Source organism: Podarcis vaucheri (assembly GCF_965113315.1).
Source record: "Podarcis vaucheri genome assembly, chromosome: 6".
In the NCBI taxonomy this organism is placed as follows: domain Eukaryota; kingdom Metazoa; phylum Chordata; class Lepidosauria; order Squamata; family Lacertidae; genus Podarcis; species Podarcis vaucheri.
The window spans coordinates 46496954-46510400 of NC_138764.1; the positions used below are offsets into that span (position 1 = coordinate 46496954).

Here is a 13447-nt window from a genome sequence, read left to right on the forward strand (position 1 = left end):
TCTTAGCACTTGCTCCAAATGTTCTAAAACAGACCCTATTGATCATTTCCTCTCCTCTGAAAACCAGACTTTTGAATCTGATAACAAATAGTTGTTTTCAGTAGTGTTTTTTTTGTAATAATACCCAGTTGAACCCAAATAAAGTTCCTTGAACTACATTTAAAAGCAATATATTAATGCCCCTCTTCTGCACTGACTGTGAAGAGACATTTGGTTTCCTTGTTTGTAGGCAGAAAATGTGTGGATTCCTGTAAGGATAAAAGGGGCCATTCCAAACAGACAACCTCAAGCTGCATTCATGTCCATGTTCATCTTGGAGATAGATGAGTTCATTCTTACTCCTCTCACGACAGTGACTTTGGATGCTGAAGATGAAGAAACCCCGAGGGAAAGATTGCTATTCAACATTACTAAACCTCCTCCTCAGGGATATGTTACCCACCTGGATGACCACTCCAAGGCTATTACGTCTTTCACTTGGCAGGATTTGTATGATACAAAAGTTGCTTTCCAGCCATCTAATATCTCTCATTCTGAGAGACAGAACTATGAGGTGAGAGATGGGATGTAGCTGCTCCCCTCCCCTGGTGCTCACAAGCTAGTCTATGCCTACAGCTCAACAGTCACAAAGGGACTGAATTAATCTTTTCTCTCTCGCTCGCTAGGTTGAGTTTCAAGCAATTGATAGCCTCTTCATGAACAGCTTCCCTATCATGGTCCATTTTTCAATTCGAAGTGCAGTAACAAATGCTCCTAGAGTTGCATGGAACACAGGTAAGGAAAATCCCCTTTAAGATTTTCTTCACAGATGTGGTTTTGCAGCAGATTCACCCTCCGTGTGCTGTGATAATGCAGACATAGGATGATACAAATAAATTTGATTTCAAAGAGAAAAGCATTCTACAGTGGTAACTGGGCATATTTATCATCCATATGAAAGATGTGTTTTATATTTAGAGTATAGTGGCCGCATCTGAACTATACATCTGAAATATACCACAACTTTAGTTCATTTGGGTTGCTGAGAGTTGTTTGGCCATTCCCTATTCCCTTCAAACAGCTACAGTTATGACAGTGAACAATCAATTCCCCTACCCAGGGAACTCTGGGAATCTTAGCTCTCGGGAGGGGGGAAAATGTGAGTTCCCAGGAATATTTGGGTGAAGCCATGACTGTTTAAAATGGTATGATACTGCTTGAATTGTGATGGGGCCAGTGATAGGATTACAGTAACAACCCTATTATCCAAATATGACAAATCCATGTTACTATCAGTACTTCCAGATGGGTCTTTAGTGTGGAATTGGTGTTAATCATGCATGCAAGTTTTTCCAGTGCGCACACAAAATGCCAGCCCATATTTCCCTCCCAATGTAAGCTGGATTTACCTTTTCAGGGAATATCTGACTTGTAAAAAAAGAGGACCTACAAACCTATTGGCAGTGACCCATTTGCAGTATCTCAATGACCTGCTTGCAAATTAAACATCCCTGAATAGAATCCTGCCTCTTGCTTTTGTCTCACCATGTTCTTTTAACTGTACTCCTAAGTATCAAACCAGTTAACTTTTCTGAATTCCCCCCACAACTGCATTACTTTTCCACCTAGTGCAATTGCTTACGCTGAAAGCAAAGCTCATGGCGCCTTTAATGCTGAATTGCTCTATGAGCTCATTCAGAGCCACATGACTTCATTGTGTTTGAAATACCTGCTTATATAGGGCTTGACTTGTTGGAAGGACAGTCTCGTCCAATTACCTGGGAGTCTCTTCAGATTGTAGATAATGATAACCTTGATGCTGTTCAGCTGCTTGTGGTGGAAGGCTTATATCATGGCTGGCTCACAATCAGAGGTATGTAGCTTCATGGTCTAAAATTTGTGGAATTTAAAATTGAAAGTTCCTATGTGTGTATCCCTCCCCCTCAGTAATGAGAGTACAAAATAAAAATTAGAACTTTCCAACCAGACCTTTGCTTGAAGCAAAATAGATGGTTTCGTTGTGGTGGAAAGTGCATCCTTTTTTTTGGGATGTGGAGGAAAACATTATGAAGATACTGATAGAAGAAGAAGAAGAAGAAGAGTTTGGATTTGATATCCCGCCTTTCACTCCCCTTCAGGAGTCTCAAAGCGGCTAACAATCTCCTTTCCCTTCCTCCCCCACAACAAACACTCTGTGAGGTGAGTGGGGCTGAGAGACTTCAGAGAAGTGTGACTGGCCCAAGGTCACCCAGCAGCTGCATGTGGAGGAGCGGAGACGCGAACCCGGTTACCCAGATTACGTGACTACCGCTCTTAACCACTACACCACACTGGAACCGAGTTGAGCTTTAACTTGCCTAAGTGGAAAGACAGATGGCAATATTTTCATCTGTAATAATGTTCAGTTATTTATCTAGTTCCTTCAATTGTAAAGGCACTCCATGGTGTCTGTTTTTTGCAGAAGGCATTTAAGCACATACCGGGAAATTTAGGTTTGTGCAATTAAAGTACTTTGTTGTTCTAGCACAAAAAACCCACTTTATAAAGGGAACAGACTTTTTAAGTTTAGGAAAAGTTACAGGGAAATGCACTGAAAAGTGTAGAGTGAGTTAACGATTCATGCAAAGATGTATAGACATCCTGCAAACAAACCAGAACAAATGCTCAATAAAGACAAGATAAAGATAACTAACCTCTGTGTAACCTTTGTGCAACTAAGTCAGGGCTCCTACATGTAAGTAAATGTGACCTGGATTCAGTGGGTTGTCAAATCGAATTCTCCCACTGCTTTTTCAACATGGGTATTAATATTATGTCAGCTAATATATCCATGCTACAAGCATGTTATCCTAGGGTTATCAGATGTCCCCAGATTTGCAAAACTGTCCTCAGGAAATGCGGCAGCCTCAGCAGCCCGGTGCCAGCATGGTAGCGCAGTTGGCTCTGGATGGCTTCAGGAGCTGCCCGCTGCAGTGGTGCCTGCCATTTTTCCTTGCTGGAACTTCTGGCGAGGAAAAATGGCGGGTGCCATGGCAGCGGGCAGCTCCTGAAGCCAGCCAGAGCCAACTACATTACCAGGCTGACTCTGGGCTGCTGACTGCCGCTGCTACCGCCACTGCTGAAGGGGAACCGGGGACATCTGGCGGTACAGATATACTGCCCCCTTCCCCCTTTGTTTTGACTGGTCAGGGGAGGCTCGGGAGTTGCAGGTGGGTGGCTGTTGCCCAGTTTTTTTAAAAAAACTCTGTGCATTTATGTTTCACAGGGTACGAAAGAAGGGCTTTGAACCTTTATACAACATGCATGTTTGCTTGGGCCCAGGGTCTTTGGCCTCACCATCCCCCCTACTGACTCCCTGTTGCTATTCAGCTTCAAAATAAATAAATAAATAAAAATGTGTCCCCGGATTCATTGAAAAAAATCTGGTAACCATATGCTATTCAATCCATCCAATGTTGCTGCATAAAGACAGCATAGTACCAGGCTCCCATTCACTGGAGAATATGTGCATAGGCATCAAATTATATGTATCCAATCTATTAAATTGACTAGTCTGAAGGAAAAGAAACTATATCTAAACATAGGTAACTACAGCCAAGCTTCTCCAATGTATTAAATAGATGCATGTTAACCAGCAGCAAGAAGAACTGTTGTTTTTCTTCTTTCATCTTGTGTAGGTAACAAAGGCTTCAGGTTTTCAGTTAAAGATCTCAGGGATGGAGTTGTCCGTTACCATCATGATGACAGTGATACAACCAAGGATGACATAGTCTTCAGAATTTTTGATGAAAAGCACAGTGCTAGGCACAGATTTCCTATTAACATTCTTCCAAAAGACGACACCCCTCCATTCCTAGTGAACAATCTTATCTTTGAGTTGGAAGAAGGCAGCACAGTTCTTATTGAAAACCATATGCTTATGGCTACTGATTTTGATTCGAGTGATGATTATATCCTCTACAAAATATCCAAGCCACCCAGTGCTGGAGAACTTATTAAGCAACACTTCCCAGATGGACCAGGTAGTGCTGGGGTTGGGAACCTCAGACCTGGGATCAAATGTTTCTCTTTTCAGCCCTTGAGCCCCTGACCAGACCATTTCCTGGGGAGACACAGCCAGATGGGCGGGGTATAAATAAATTATTATTATTATTATTATTATTATTATTATTATTATTATTATTTCCTCTCCCAACACCACACCCCTCACTAGTCTTGTTCTATGCTCTCCTTGATTGCTTTTGTCTGGCTGAAAATGCACTTGGACTGTAATAAGACCTTTTGCTTATATGGATGGAGGATGAGAATATGTGGGTGGGAATCTGTAGAAATCTGCCTTTTGATTGGCTGGAATACACCCTAATATATATAGGTAAGAGTCTCATCCATTGCTCTGCCTTGAAAGTTGCTGGGAATGTGACCCTCATTCTGAAAAAAGGTAGAGTAACTATGTCTATTAAAATGAAGATGCCATTATTAATCAGAACAATAGCTGTTAACATATTAAGCCAGATAGCTGGTTGTTGAACCAGTCGTGCAATATTTCTAGGGTGAGATTAGAAGGTATGGAAGGAGGAGACCCAGCTGAGGGCAAATCACATTGTTTATATTCAAAAGATGAATTTAAAAGGACAGAACATGCCTCAAACATGGAAGAGCTGCTGATAATCAGTGTAGATGGCATTAGGGATACAAGAGCCAATGGTCTGGTTCCAATATGACACCTTAATGCGAAGGAGAAAAACGAATTTTCTGAAATTGGTTTTTGTGCTTTGTTGGATTCTCAAGGTATTCCTGTGTTTAGCTTTTACCAAAGAGATCTCTTCCATGGGCTTATTTACTACCGTCATTTTGGAGGGGAAATTTTTCAAGACTCGCTTGAGTTTAACTTAGCTGACAGCCAGGAACCACCGAATCTCTCAGATCCTCAGGTAATTTGTTTTACAATTTCTCTTGAAAAACCAAGTTGCAGCAGAGGAGAATCCTAGAGGAAAGATCTAAATACAGTGGTACCTCGGGTTACATACGCTTCAGGTTACATACACTTCAGGTTACAGACTCCGCTAACCCAGATATAGTGCTTCAGGTTAAGAACTTTGCTTCAGGATGAGAACAGAAATCGTGCTCCGGCAGCGCAGCGGCAGCAGGAGGCCCCATCAGCTAAAGTGGTGCTTCAGGTTAAGAACAGTTTCAGGTTAAGAACGGACCACCGGAACAAATTAAGTACTTAACCCGAGGTACAACTGTAACTTGATTAGAGCTCCATGGAAACATCTTGTTCCTTAACTTAGATGAGAAGTCAGCTCCCCACCCTGGGTCCAATTAAAAATATGGATGATCCTCTCATATTATAGTGCATACATGACTATGCATAAAGTATCAATATACATACTATTTATTTTATTTTTAAAAGAAATTTATATACTGTCCTTTGTCAAGCAAGATAATGTAATTACATATACAAAAATTAAGAAGCACCGCTGTATAAGGTCAGAACCCAAAAAATCTCCATCCTTAGCATTGGACAAAAGTTTAGGGTTCTATGACAAATGTGTGCATCCTTTCATTACAAGAAGAGGTCCAGCCTGAAACATACATGAACTCATGATCTTTACATCTGTAGCAGGAATAATGGGTGCCTACCTTTTTAGATATTTGACATTTCTTCCATTCAGCTATTTCCCTGCAGGAAAACAGAAGGAACTGTATCTTTCTCTCCTTGCCCTCTCCAAAAGCTCCAGAGCTCTGCAGGCAATGTGGCCAACCAGTAAAAGCTCTGGTTCTGTTGCCTCTGCTTAATTCAGATACCATCTATGTCAGGGGTCAGCAACCTTTTTCAGCCGTGGGCTGGTTCACTGTCCCTCAGACCATGTGGGCGGCCAGACACTCACTCACACACACACACACACTCTCTCTCTCTCTCTCTCTATATATATATATATATTGGGGGGAAATTAATGAATTCCTATGCCCCACAAATAACCCAGAGATGCATTTTAAATAAAAGGACACATTCTACTCATCTAAAAACACGCTGATTCCCGGACCGTCCGCGGGCCGGATTGAGAAGGCGATTGGGCCACATCTGGCCCCCGGGCCTTAGGTTGCCTGCCCCTGATCTATGTCATGCACACTCTTCCTGGTACTCCTCAGCTTGTATTTCTGACACTACCCTGGAAGAAGGTTTGAACAAAGATATAGCCTCTTTACAGGGCCTTATGTGTGTGTGTTAGGGTCCAAACACTGTGAAGCTTATGACACACAAAGTGAAGCTTGCAGAGAAGATGATTTCTATGAGAACCATCTTTGCTCAAAGAAATGTTATAATTCATACCCCTTCTTCTCTTTTTATATTACTAACTGCAGTAGCACTGTTGGCTTCCTGAATTATTAATCAAAACAATTTGGAACTGACACTAAAGACTAAAGGTTATTTGGTTATTCTTCACGTTGGATATACCACAAAAACAAACTATATGAGTACCTGATGTTACACTTAGGCAATCTTTGTGATTTATATGGTGGTGCAAGATGTTCTCAAGCAGTAAATGCTGTTTTTAAGGCATACATCCATGTTCTCCCAAGCCCTTTAATTACAATCTAAGTGCTTCAGGTTTTTGCACTAAGCTCCCCTTGCTGGGCTTCATGCTGCTTTTGTTTTAATTATGTTTTGTTCTTTTTTTCTGACTGAGCTTTCTGCTTTGAGACATTTGTTTGTTTTACGGGTTTTTATTGCAAATTATATTTTCCATTACATTGTCTACGCAAACATCCCAGAGAACTTTATTGAATGGGTGGTATACAAGTGAAACAGATAAATAAACAGGGTTTTGCGATTGTCTTATAGATTGTGATGATTCACATAATGCCAGTGAAAGACCATTTGCCAGAAGAAGTCCCTGGGACAACAAGGCACCTTGTGGTCAAAGAAACAGAGATAGTACATATCACAAAGGACCACCTCCATTTCACAGATGCCGAATCGCCAGACAGCCAGCTTATGTATACAGTTACAAAGCCATGTTTCTCTCCCGCTTCCCCTGGGTATGTAAGTCTCTATGCATCAACGAAGGAAGAAACTCTCAAAGGATGTATCTAAGCGAAAAGGCATTGTGTGTACATTAACACTATACAGGTGTTGCTATCCTCAGGTGAATGCTAATTGTAAAACAAGTGGTCTCAGTCTCCATCGGGACGGATACCTACGCTGGGTAAATTTCACCTCTCCTTTCGCTTAACTAACCCATTTTGTAGCAAAAGCTCACCCACTCCCAGGGAGTGGAAATAATTCTTCGGTGGAACTGCTCCTGCCTGCAGCCACTGTTGAGGGAACTCTTGAGTACTCTGCTCTGTAAAGGAAGAATGACAAATATAGTCAATTTCGCTTCCTTTCTTCTCTCCCCTACCCTCCGCCCCCTGGGCCTCACCCCTAAATCATAGCAGAACTGATTTCAGAAGTGAATTGGGGGTGAGGACAATATCAACTTTTCCCATCGAAAGCAGTCTCTCTGTGTGACATGGTGCATACTAAATGTTTTTTCTTTAGGAGAGATTTATTAACTTCCCACTTCTTAATCTCTGGAGGCTAGTTTAGGAGGAACAAAATTTGGATTCTGAGGAATAAATGGATGTCATAGGGGTTCCCATACTAGAGAAAAAGTCTAGTGTGCAAATGTCCAAGAAGTCTTGCAACATGAACTTCCATGAGATGTGAAGCCCACTTTATTAGTTACATGGTAGAATTTTCTGGCCCATATATTATATCTCTAGCAATTGATTTCAATTTGCTCTGAAAAACTGCTTTTCCTCTATTGTATTTAATATACTCGCCCCAACTGTTGAGACCAATTCATACAGATGTGTCAATTGTCTTAGCCCAAAAGCTCATGTACCAATAAGTGTGTTTTAAGATGCTGTTACAGTCCGTGTCAATTTTAGACATGGCTACTCTTTTAAATATATATTAAAAATTGTATTTTCCCCCCTTCCCTCCTGTTCTATAGGGTGTATGATGCAGGAAAGCTTATTTTCACAGACAGCATGAAAAATTTTGTGAAAAATTCTTCTATTCCTTTCCTGTCATCTTTCACACAGGTAAGTGGACCTAACAATAACTGTTGTCTTGCAACAACAGAAAGATTGCTTCAAGTCCCTTGTGATCTGTCATTCTCAGAGACCCCAATGGGCACAGTTATACAGAGCGTGCTTGGCAAAGTGTCCTGGGTACAATGATTCTTCAGAATTGTAATGAGGATGCAGACCTTCTTGGGAACTATGATGCAGCTGTAGGTTACAGCAGCCCCCCCCCCTTTAGGAAGCAGGACAGGATAGCTATGAAAGGGCTGGGCTCAAGGCCAAACCAATGAGCTAAGTCCAAACTTCAGAGAGGTTTAGCCTAGAAGTTTCAGGTTGGACTCTGAACTCATCATGTCCCAACTTTGCTTAGATCATTGATCATCACCACTACAGGGAAAATTAAAGAATTCTACTTCCCAAACCTAGACCATGATAAGACTACTTACCTCACAGTGGGTCTGTGTAACTAAAGTAGAAGGGGAGTATCTGGAGGTGTTGCTGGACTCCAAGTCCTATCAGCCCCAGAAAACAACTGAAAATCACCAGAGCAATTCGGTTTTGATACGCTATGGAACCTAATTTACTGCTGCATTGTTTAACATGCTGTTGATGACATCTCTCAGCTTATGCACTAAGGGAGTGGTATATGATTAAAAGACAAAATGAACTGGGTGGTTGCAGTAGCTGCAAAGTGGAGAATTAAATTTATGAGACTCACGCAATGCAATCACTTCCATTTCCTACAACCAGCATGCCATAACACATATGAAAGTGGCGTACATGCCCCCATTGGTGGAGATGGGCCCTGACCCATTGTTTGTACAGTTTGAATTCTCTGTCAGTGACCAGCAGGAAGGAGTGATGACTGGTCTCCTCTTTAACATCACAGTGATGCCTGTGGATGATGAAGCACCTGAGGTATTTATCAAGTATCTTAATTAACTGCTTGCCTGTGATGCTGTCTTAATGATCGTTAAGCTTGTAAAGCAGAGGTGGGAAACCTGCGACTCTCCTGAGTTTGTTATACTCCAACTGCCATCAGCATCAGCCAGCAGGACTGATGGTCAGGGATAATGGGAGTTGTAGTCCTGGAATATCTTGAGGAACACAAATTCCCCACCCATGCTGTAGAGCAGGGATGTCCAACAGGTCGCTCACAATCTACTGGTCAATCCCTGCAAGGTTTTGATCAATTGCAGTTGATTGCTGGCCCCCTTGCGGCCCCGGCCCCTCACCCTGCCCTCCATTGTTGGAGAATGGAAGACAGAGTTTACAAACCAAGGCTGTCCCCCCCCCCCAGCGATCCTTCGGTGAGTTGCTGTTTCTCTTTGACCCCAAAATAATGCAAAAATGGGGTTTTCCCCCTCCCTAAAAAAAGCTGAACTACTTTGACCCGAACCCTAATAAAACGGGGCCTTTCCCCTCCCTTTAAAAACTCCTTTCATAGAACTACTAAAATGGTGTTAAAAGAATAAACACTTGATGATAAACAAGAGGCTTCTCTGTTCTTGATCCTTCAGATTATTTTTGTTTGGATGGCAGATTTCAAATTTCCTAATGGTCGTCATGTTAGAAACTTCGTAGATCTGCTACAAGGGTACACTTAAACTACTTTAAAAAACAACAATCTATTATTTCTGATAACTGTGAGACCAAAGATTGCCACCCATGCAGAAGCCAATGTAATTCCAAATTCAAATTGTTAAAAACAACAACAACTAACAATCATACACAGATTGTGCAGAGTACTTGCCCCACACTCATTCCTTGGTCACCCTGCTCTCCTGGTACCATCACTGCATTATTTGGTTTCCCTATTCACAAATATTTCATTTGGAAATACATAAACAGAGCAAGAGGCAGAGTTCATTGGGTTATGTGTTGTGATTTCTTCAGGCAGCTGTAGGAAGTGGAAAGATTTATAGTGTTAAATTATTTACTCTATTCCCCGAATAATACTTAAGGGTTCGTTCAAATGGAAAACAGTGTGTTCAACTTTCCTCCTTTTTTCCTCCCCCTCCCCCCGCTCCTTTTTATATATATATATAAACCCCACCACCACAACAAACCCTATAAAATGCTTTAAGTACCTCTGGAGCCATTCTGTGAGCTGGTTTTCTCAAAGTCATCCTTCTAACTGTGCCCTTTTCGGCTTCAGTCACAATAATTGCTCGTTATGTAGGTTAGCTTATTTCCACAAATCCATAAGCTTCTAGACTTTAAAAACCACCACATGGGAAGAGAGCATTTCATATGAAATAGAAAAGCTTCTTTGCTGGAGTTTTAGGACAGAACTTAAAGCAGCTTCAGTTCTGAATTCAAGATAACTGGACCTACGTATCTAGTGTCTCTGCTTATTTTCTTTTTTTTCTTAATTCCTGGGAGGTAGCAACCTTTCCCTTTTTTAAAGAGAAAGCACCTTTCCACACAGTCTCCCTTGAGCATCACTGGGTAGCCCATGGCTTTCTTTTGCCTTCTAGTTGCCTCAGCACCTGTTAGGAGACAATAATATAAGGACTGAAAGATACCAAATCTTCTGTAACGAGTAAAACAAACTAGGAAAGTGTTCTATCCTTCTGAGTTGGAGGCCAAGAGGAAGATGGGCAGCTCTGTATTTTAAATTATCAGTATATGAGATTGCTCTGTAAGAACAGCATTCCATGAGCAGCAGGACGAAAACAAGTGCATCTTAAAGGGTTTTCTCCTACCTGCTGTTTGATTAATGACTCAAGGTCAGACATATTATGGCTCACCTGCCAGTGTTAAATGCCTTTCCTAAAAGAATTGTCCTCCTGAGAGAGCTAGCATCCTTTTTAGCACAGGTTTTCCAGCTACATGCTGAAGGTAATGGTTAGGCTTGCCAGCTGGCTTTTGGGAAATGCTGTAAAGTTCCAAGAAATGGACTCATAGCTTTTTGGACACAAACTATAAGCCAGCTCGAAGAATACCCCAGTTACTCAATCCTTCCTAAGTTTTCTAGAAGCCTGAGAAGTGGGTTTGGCATAAGGTAAGGATTATGGAGGGGAGAGAAATTCATGTTGGTTCACATTTTAATGTCAACCTAGCTAATTTCCACTTCCTAAGGCAATACATGAACCCAAACACAGCTATCTTTTGAAATGTACACATTTCTGAATTTTGCAATCCAGTTCTTCAACTGAAAAATGTGTAGAAAACGTGTAGAAAGTGCCCTTAAAAATACATATCAGTTGATATAACATGCAAAAATGTAGTATATTAGGCAAATTGCCTGCAATGTGTATATTAGGCAAAAGAGCATACAGGGCTTGCTATTCACTCACAATGTGTTCTTAAGAAATCATCTGTCAGGCAAGTGTTCACATAACGAATCAACACTTTCTATTGATTCCTATGGGAGAATTTATAATGCATTCCCAAACATGGAATTTTGACCCCAAACGAAGATAAAACAAGGGGAAACCCAGTAAAACTCTCTGAAACCTCGCAAAAGGCAAACAAAGGAGGAGATAATGCTATATTTGTCCAATCTTTGTGCCTCCCTCCATGGTTTCTGGCAAAATGGCTGGTATGGACCAGTAACACTGAAACAAGTAAGGCTTGTTTAAGACTGCTTATTTACAGTACTACATGCAGGTCTGGCTGAATCTAAATCTGTGGTGTGTATAGCAAGGTTTGGGTACTACTTCCTCTTGTTTGGATAAAAGGATTTATAATATAATGGCTAGAAATAACTCAGAAGTCCTTGCAGTCTCTGGAGAGACTGCCAGCTGTAGTAGGCTGTAGCAGCACCAGGTTAGATGGTCCAATAGTCTGACTTAATATTACAACTCCAGATTCTCATTGTTCTATAGTTGTATTGTGGTTTTATCCCATGTATATTGGCATGCTGTGTCTTGAAGTACTTGAGTGCATTTTGTGAGCTTATGACTGTTTTAGATTTTCACCAATCGTCTGAAAATAGAGGAAGGTACCAGCACATTCATCACTGAAGAACATCTAATGGTAACGGATGTGGACACTAAGAACAGTGATATCCAAATTGAATTGAAGAAATTGCCTTTACATGGACACATTGAACTACATGGACTTGTTATGTCAGAAGGGGATAAATTTACCCTTTGGGATTTACACTCTTCCAAAGTTCGGTAATTTTAATCTTTTTATGTATTGTATATAATGGCTCGAGCCAGTAACATAATCCACTCTTCTTTTAGCTGTTTTTTTTTTAAGGATTACAACAAAGATGGGGAAATTATGGTCCATGGGCCAAATTAGGCCCACCAGGCCTCCCCATTTGATCTACAAGGCCATTTGGAGCAAGCCACACACACCAACCTACACGTGATGTCATACATGATGTCATCTGTGAGGCAGGTAAGGGTGTAGCTTCAGAGGAACAATTGGGAGATTAAAGTGACCTCACGATGGCTCCTTTGCTCCTGGAGGGAAGAGTATTTTCAATAGACATCTTTTTTAAATGAAGGAAAATCTCCATTTTAGCAGCAATTTCAATGGAAACCTCTCCTCCCTCCCAATGCTGCTCCTTGAAGCTCTGAAGTTTATAGTGCAGGGGAGCTTTCAAAATGCCCCACATTGCTTACAAAAAAGGCTTTCGAACAGTGCAGTGCTGCTCTTTGACGTTCTATCAGTTGGGGCTTCAAAGCACAGCATCACCTAGCATTGTGGTGATGTCAGGTGATTGGCAGGTGGGCGGTGCTGCTCACCTGTGAAATTTGCCCCTAGCATGGGTGAAGAGATAAGGATCTAGCCCAGAGCTGGCCCACCAGTGTGGCGGGGTGAAGCAGCTGCCTTGGGTGGCGGAAGCCCATGAGTCTGCATCTCCTTGGACACCCCACCCACCACATCACCGGCAGCATTGGTACCAATTTCCAGTGAGATCTCAATGGAATCTGCTGCCGTCCTTGCCACGTCAAGCCACCACAGTGCAAACTAGGTAAGGGATGCTTCAGCAGGGGCAGGGCAGGGTGGCATTTCCTGTTTTGCCTCAAGTGACAAAATGGGACGTGCCGCCACGATCTAACACATTGGTCAGAAAAGGAATGCAGCATTTTGGTTTTAGAACTTAGCTTAAATGTAGAGGGTTTTTAAAGGGAAGCTTACCTGCCACGACTGATATTCCCACTGAGGAAGGAATCTCAGGGCTGCCCAGAATATAGTTTGAACGCTGCCACTCTGGTCCTTAGTAATCAAATCAAAGGAGGAAAGGTCCTGTAACTCAGTGGCAGAACATCTGCTTGGCATGCCGGAAGTCCAAAATTCAATCCCCAGAATCTCCAGGTAAGGTTAGAAATGTCTGAAATCCTGGAAAGCCCATGTCAGCCAGAGCATCCCAGGCATAAGAAACCTTTTCAAGAAAAGCTTTTCTTTTCTAGCCCCATTCCCTTCTGGG

The 13447-nt window shown here is 41.8% G+C and overlaps 1 protein-coding gene across 3 annotated transcripts in view; it reads left to right on the forward strand.

Annotated features, from left to right (window-relative positions):
- The window catches only part of LOC309535543 (FRAS1-related extracellular matrix protein 1-like), a 110088-nt gene that overhangs the window by 11104 nt on the left and 85537 nt on the right, over positions 1–13447 (forward strand). For all 3 annotated transcript variants that reach the window (XM_082228696.1, XM_082228695.1, XM_082228697.1), the window contains exons 6-14: positions 230–553; positions 666–774; positions 1721–1852; positions 3657–4001; positions 4768–4910; positions 6827–7023; positions 7983–8073; positions 8806–8973; positions 11974–12182. In XM_082228696.1, the coding sequence (XP_082084822.1) occupies positions 230–553; positions 666–774; positions 1721–1852; positions 3657–4001; positions 4768–4910; positions 6827–7023; positions 7983–8073; positions 8806–8973; positions 11974–12182 (1718 nt within the window). The remainder of the gene's footprint in view (positions 1–229; positions 554–665; positions 775–1720; positions 1853–3656; positions 4002–4767; positions 4911–6826; positions 7024–7982; positions 8074–8805; positions 8974–11973; positions 12183–13447) is intronic.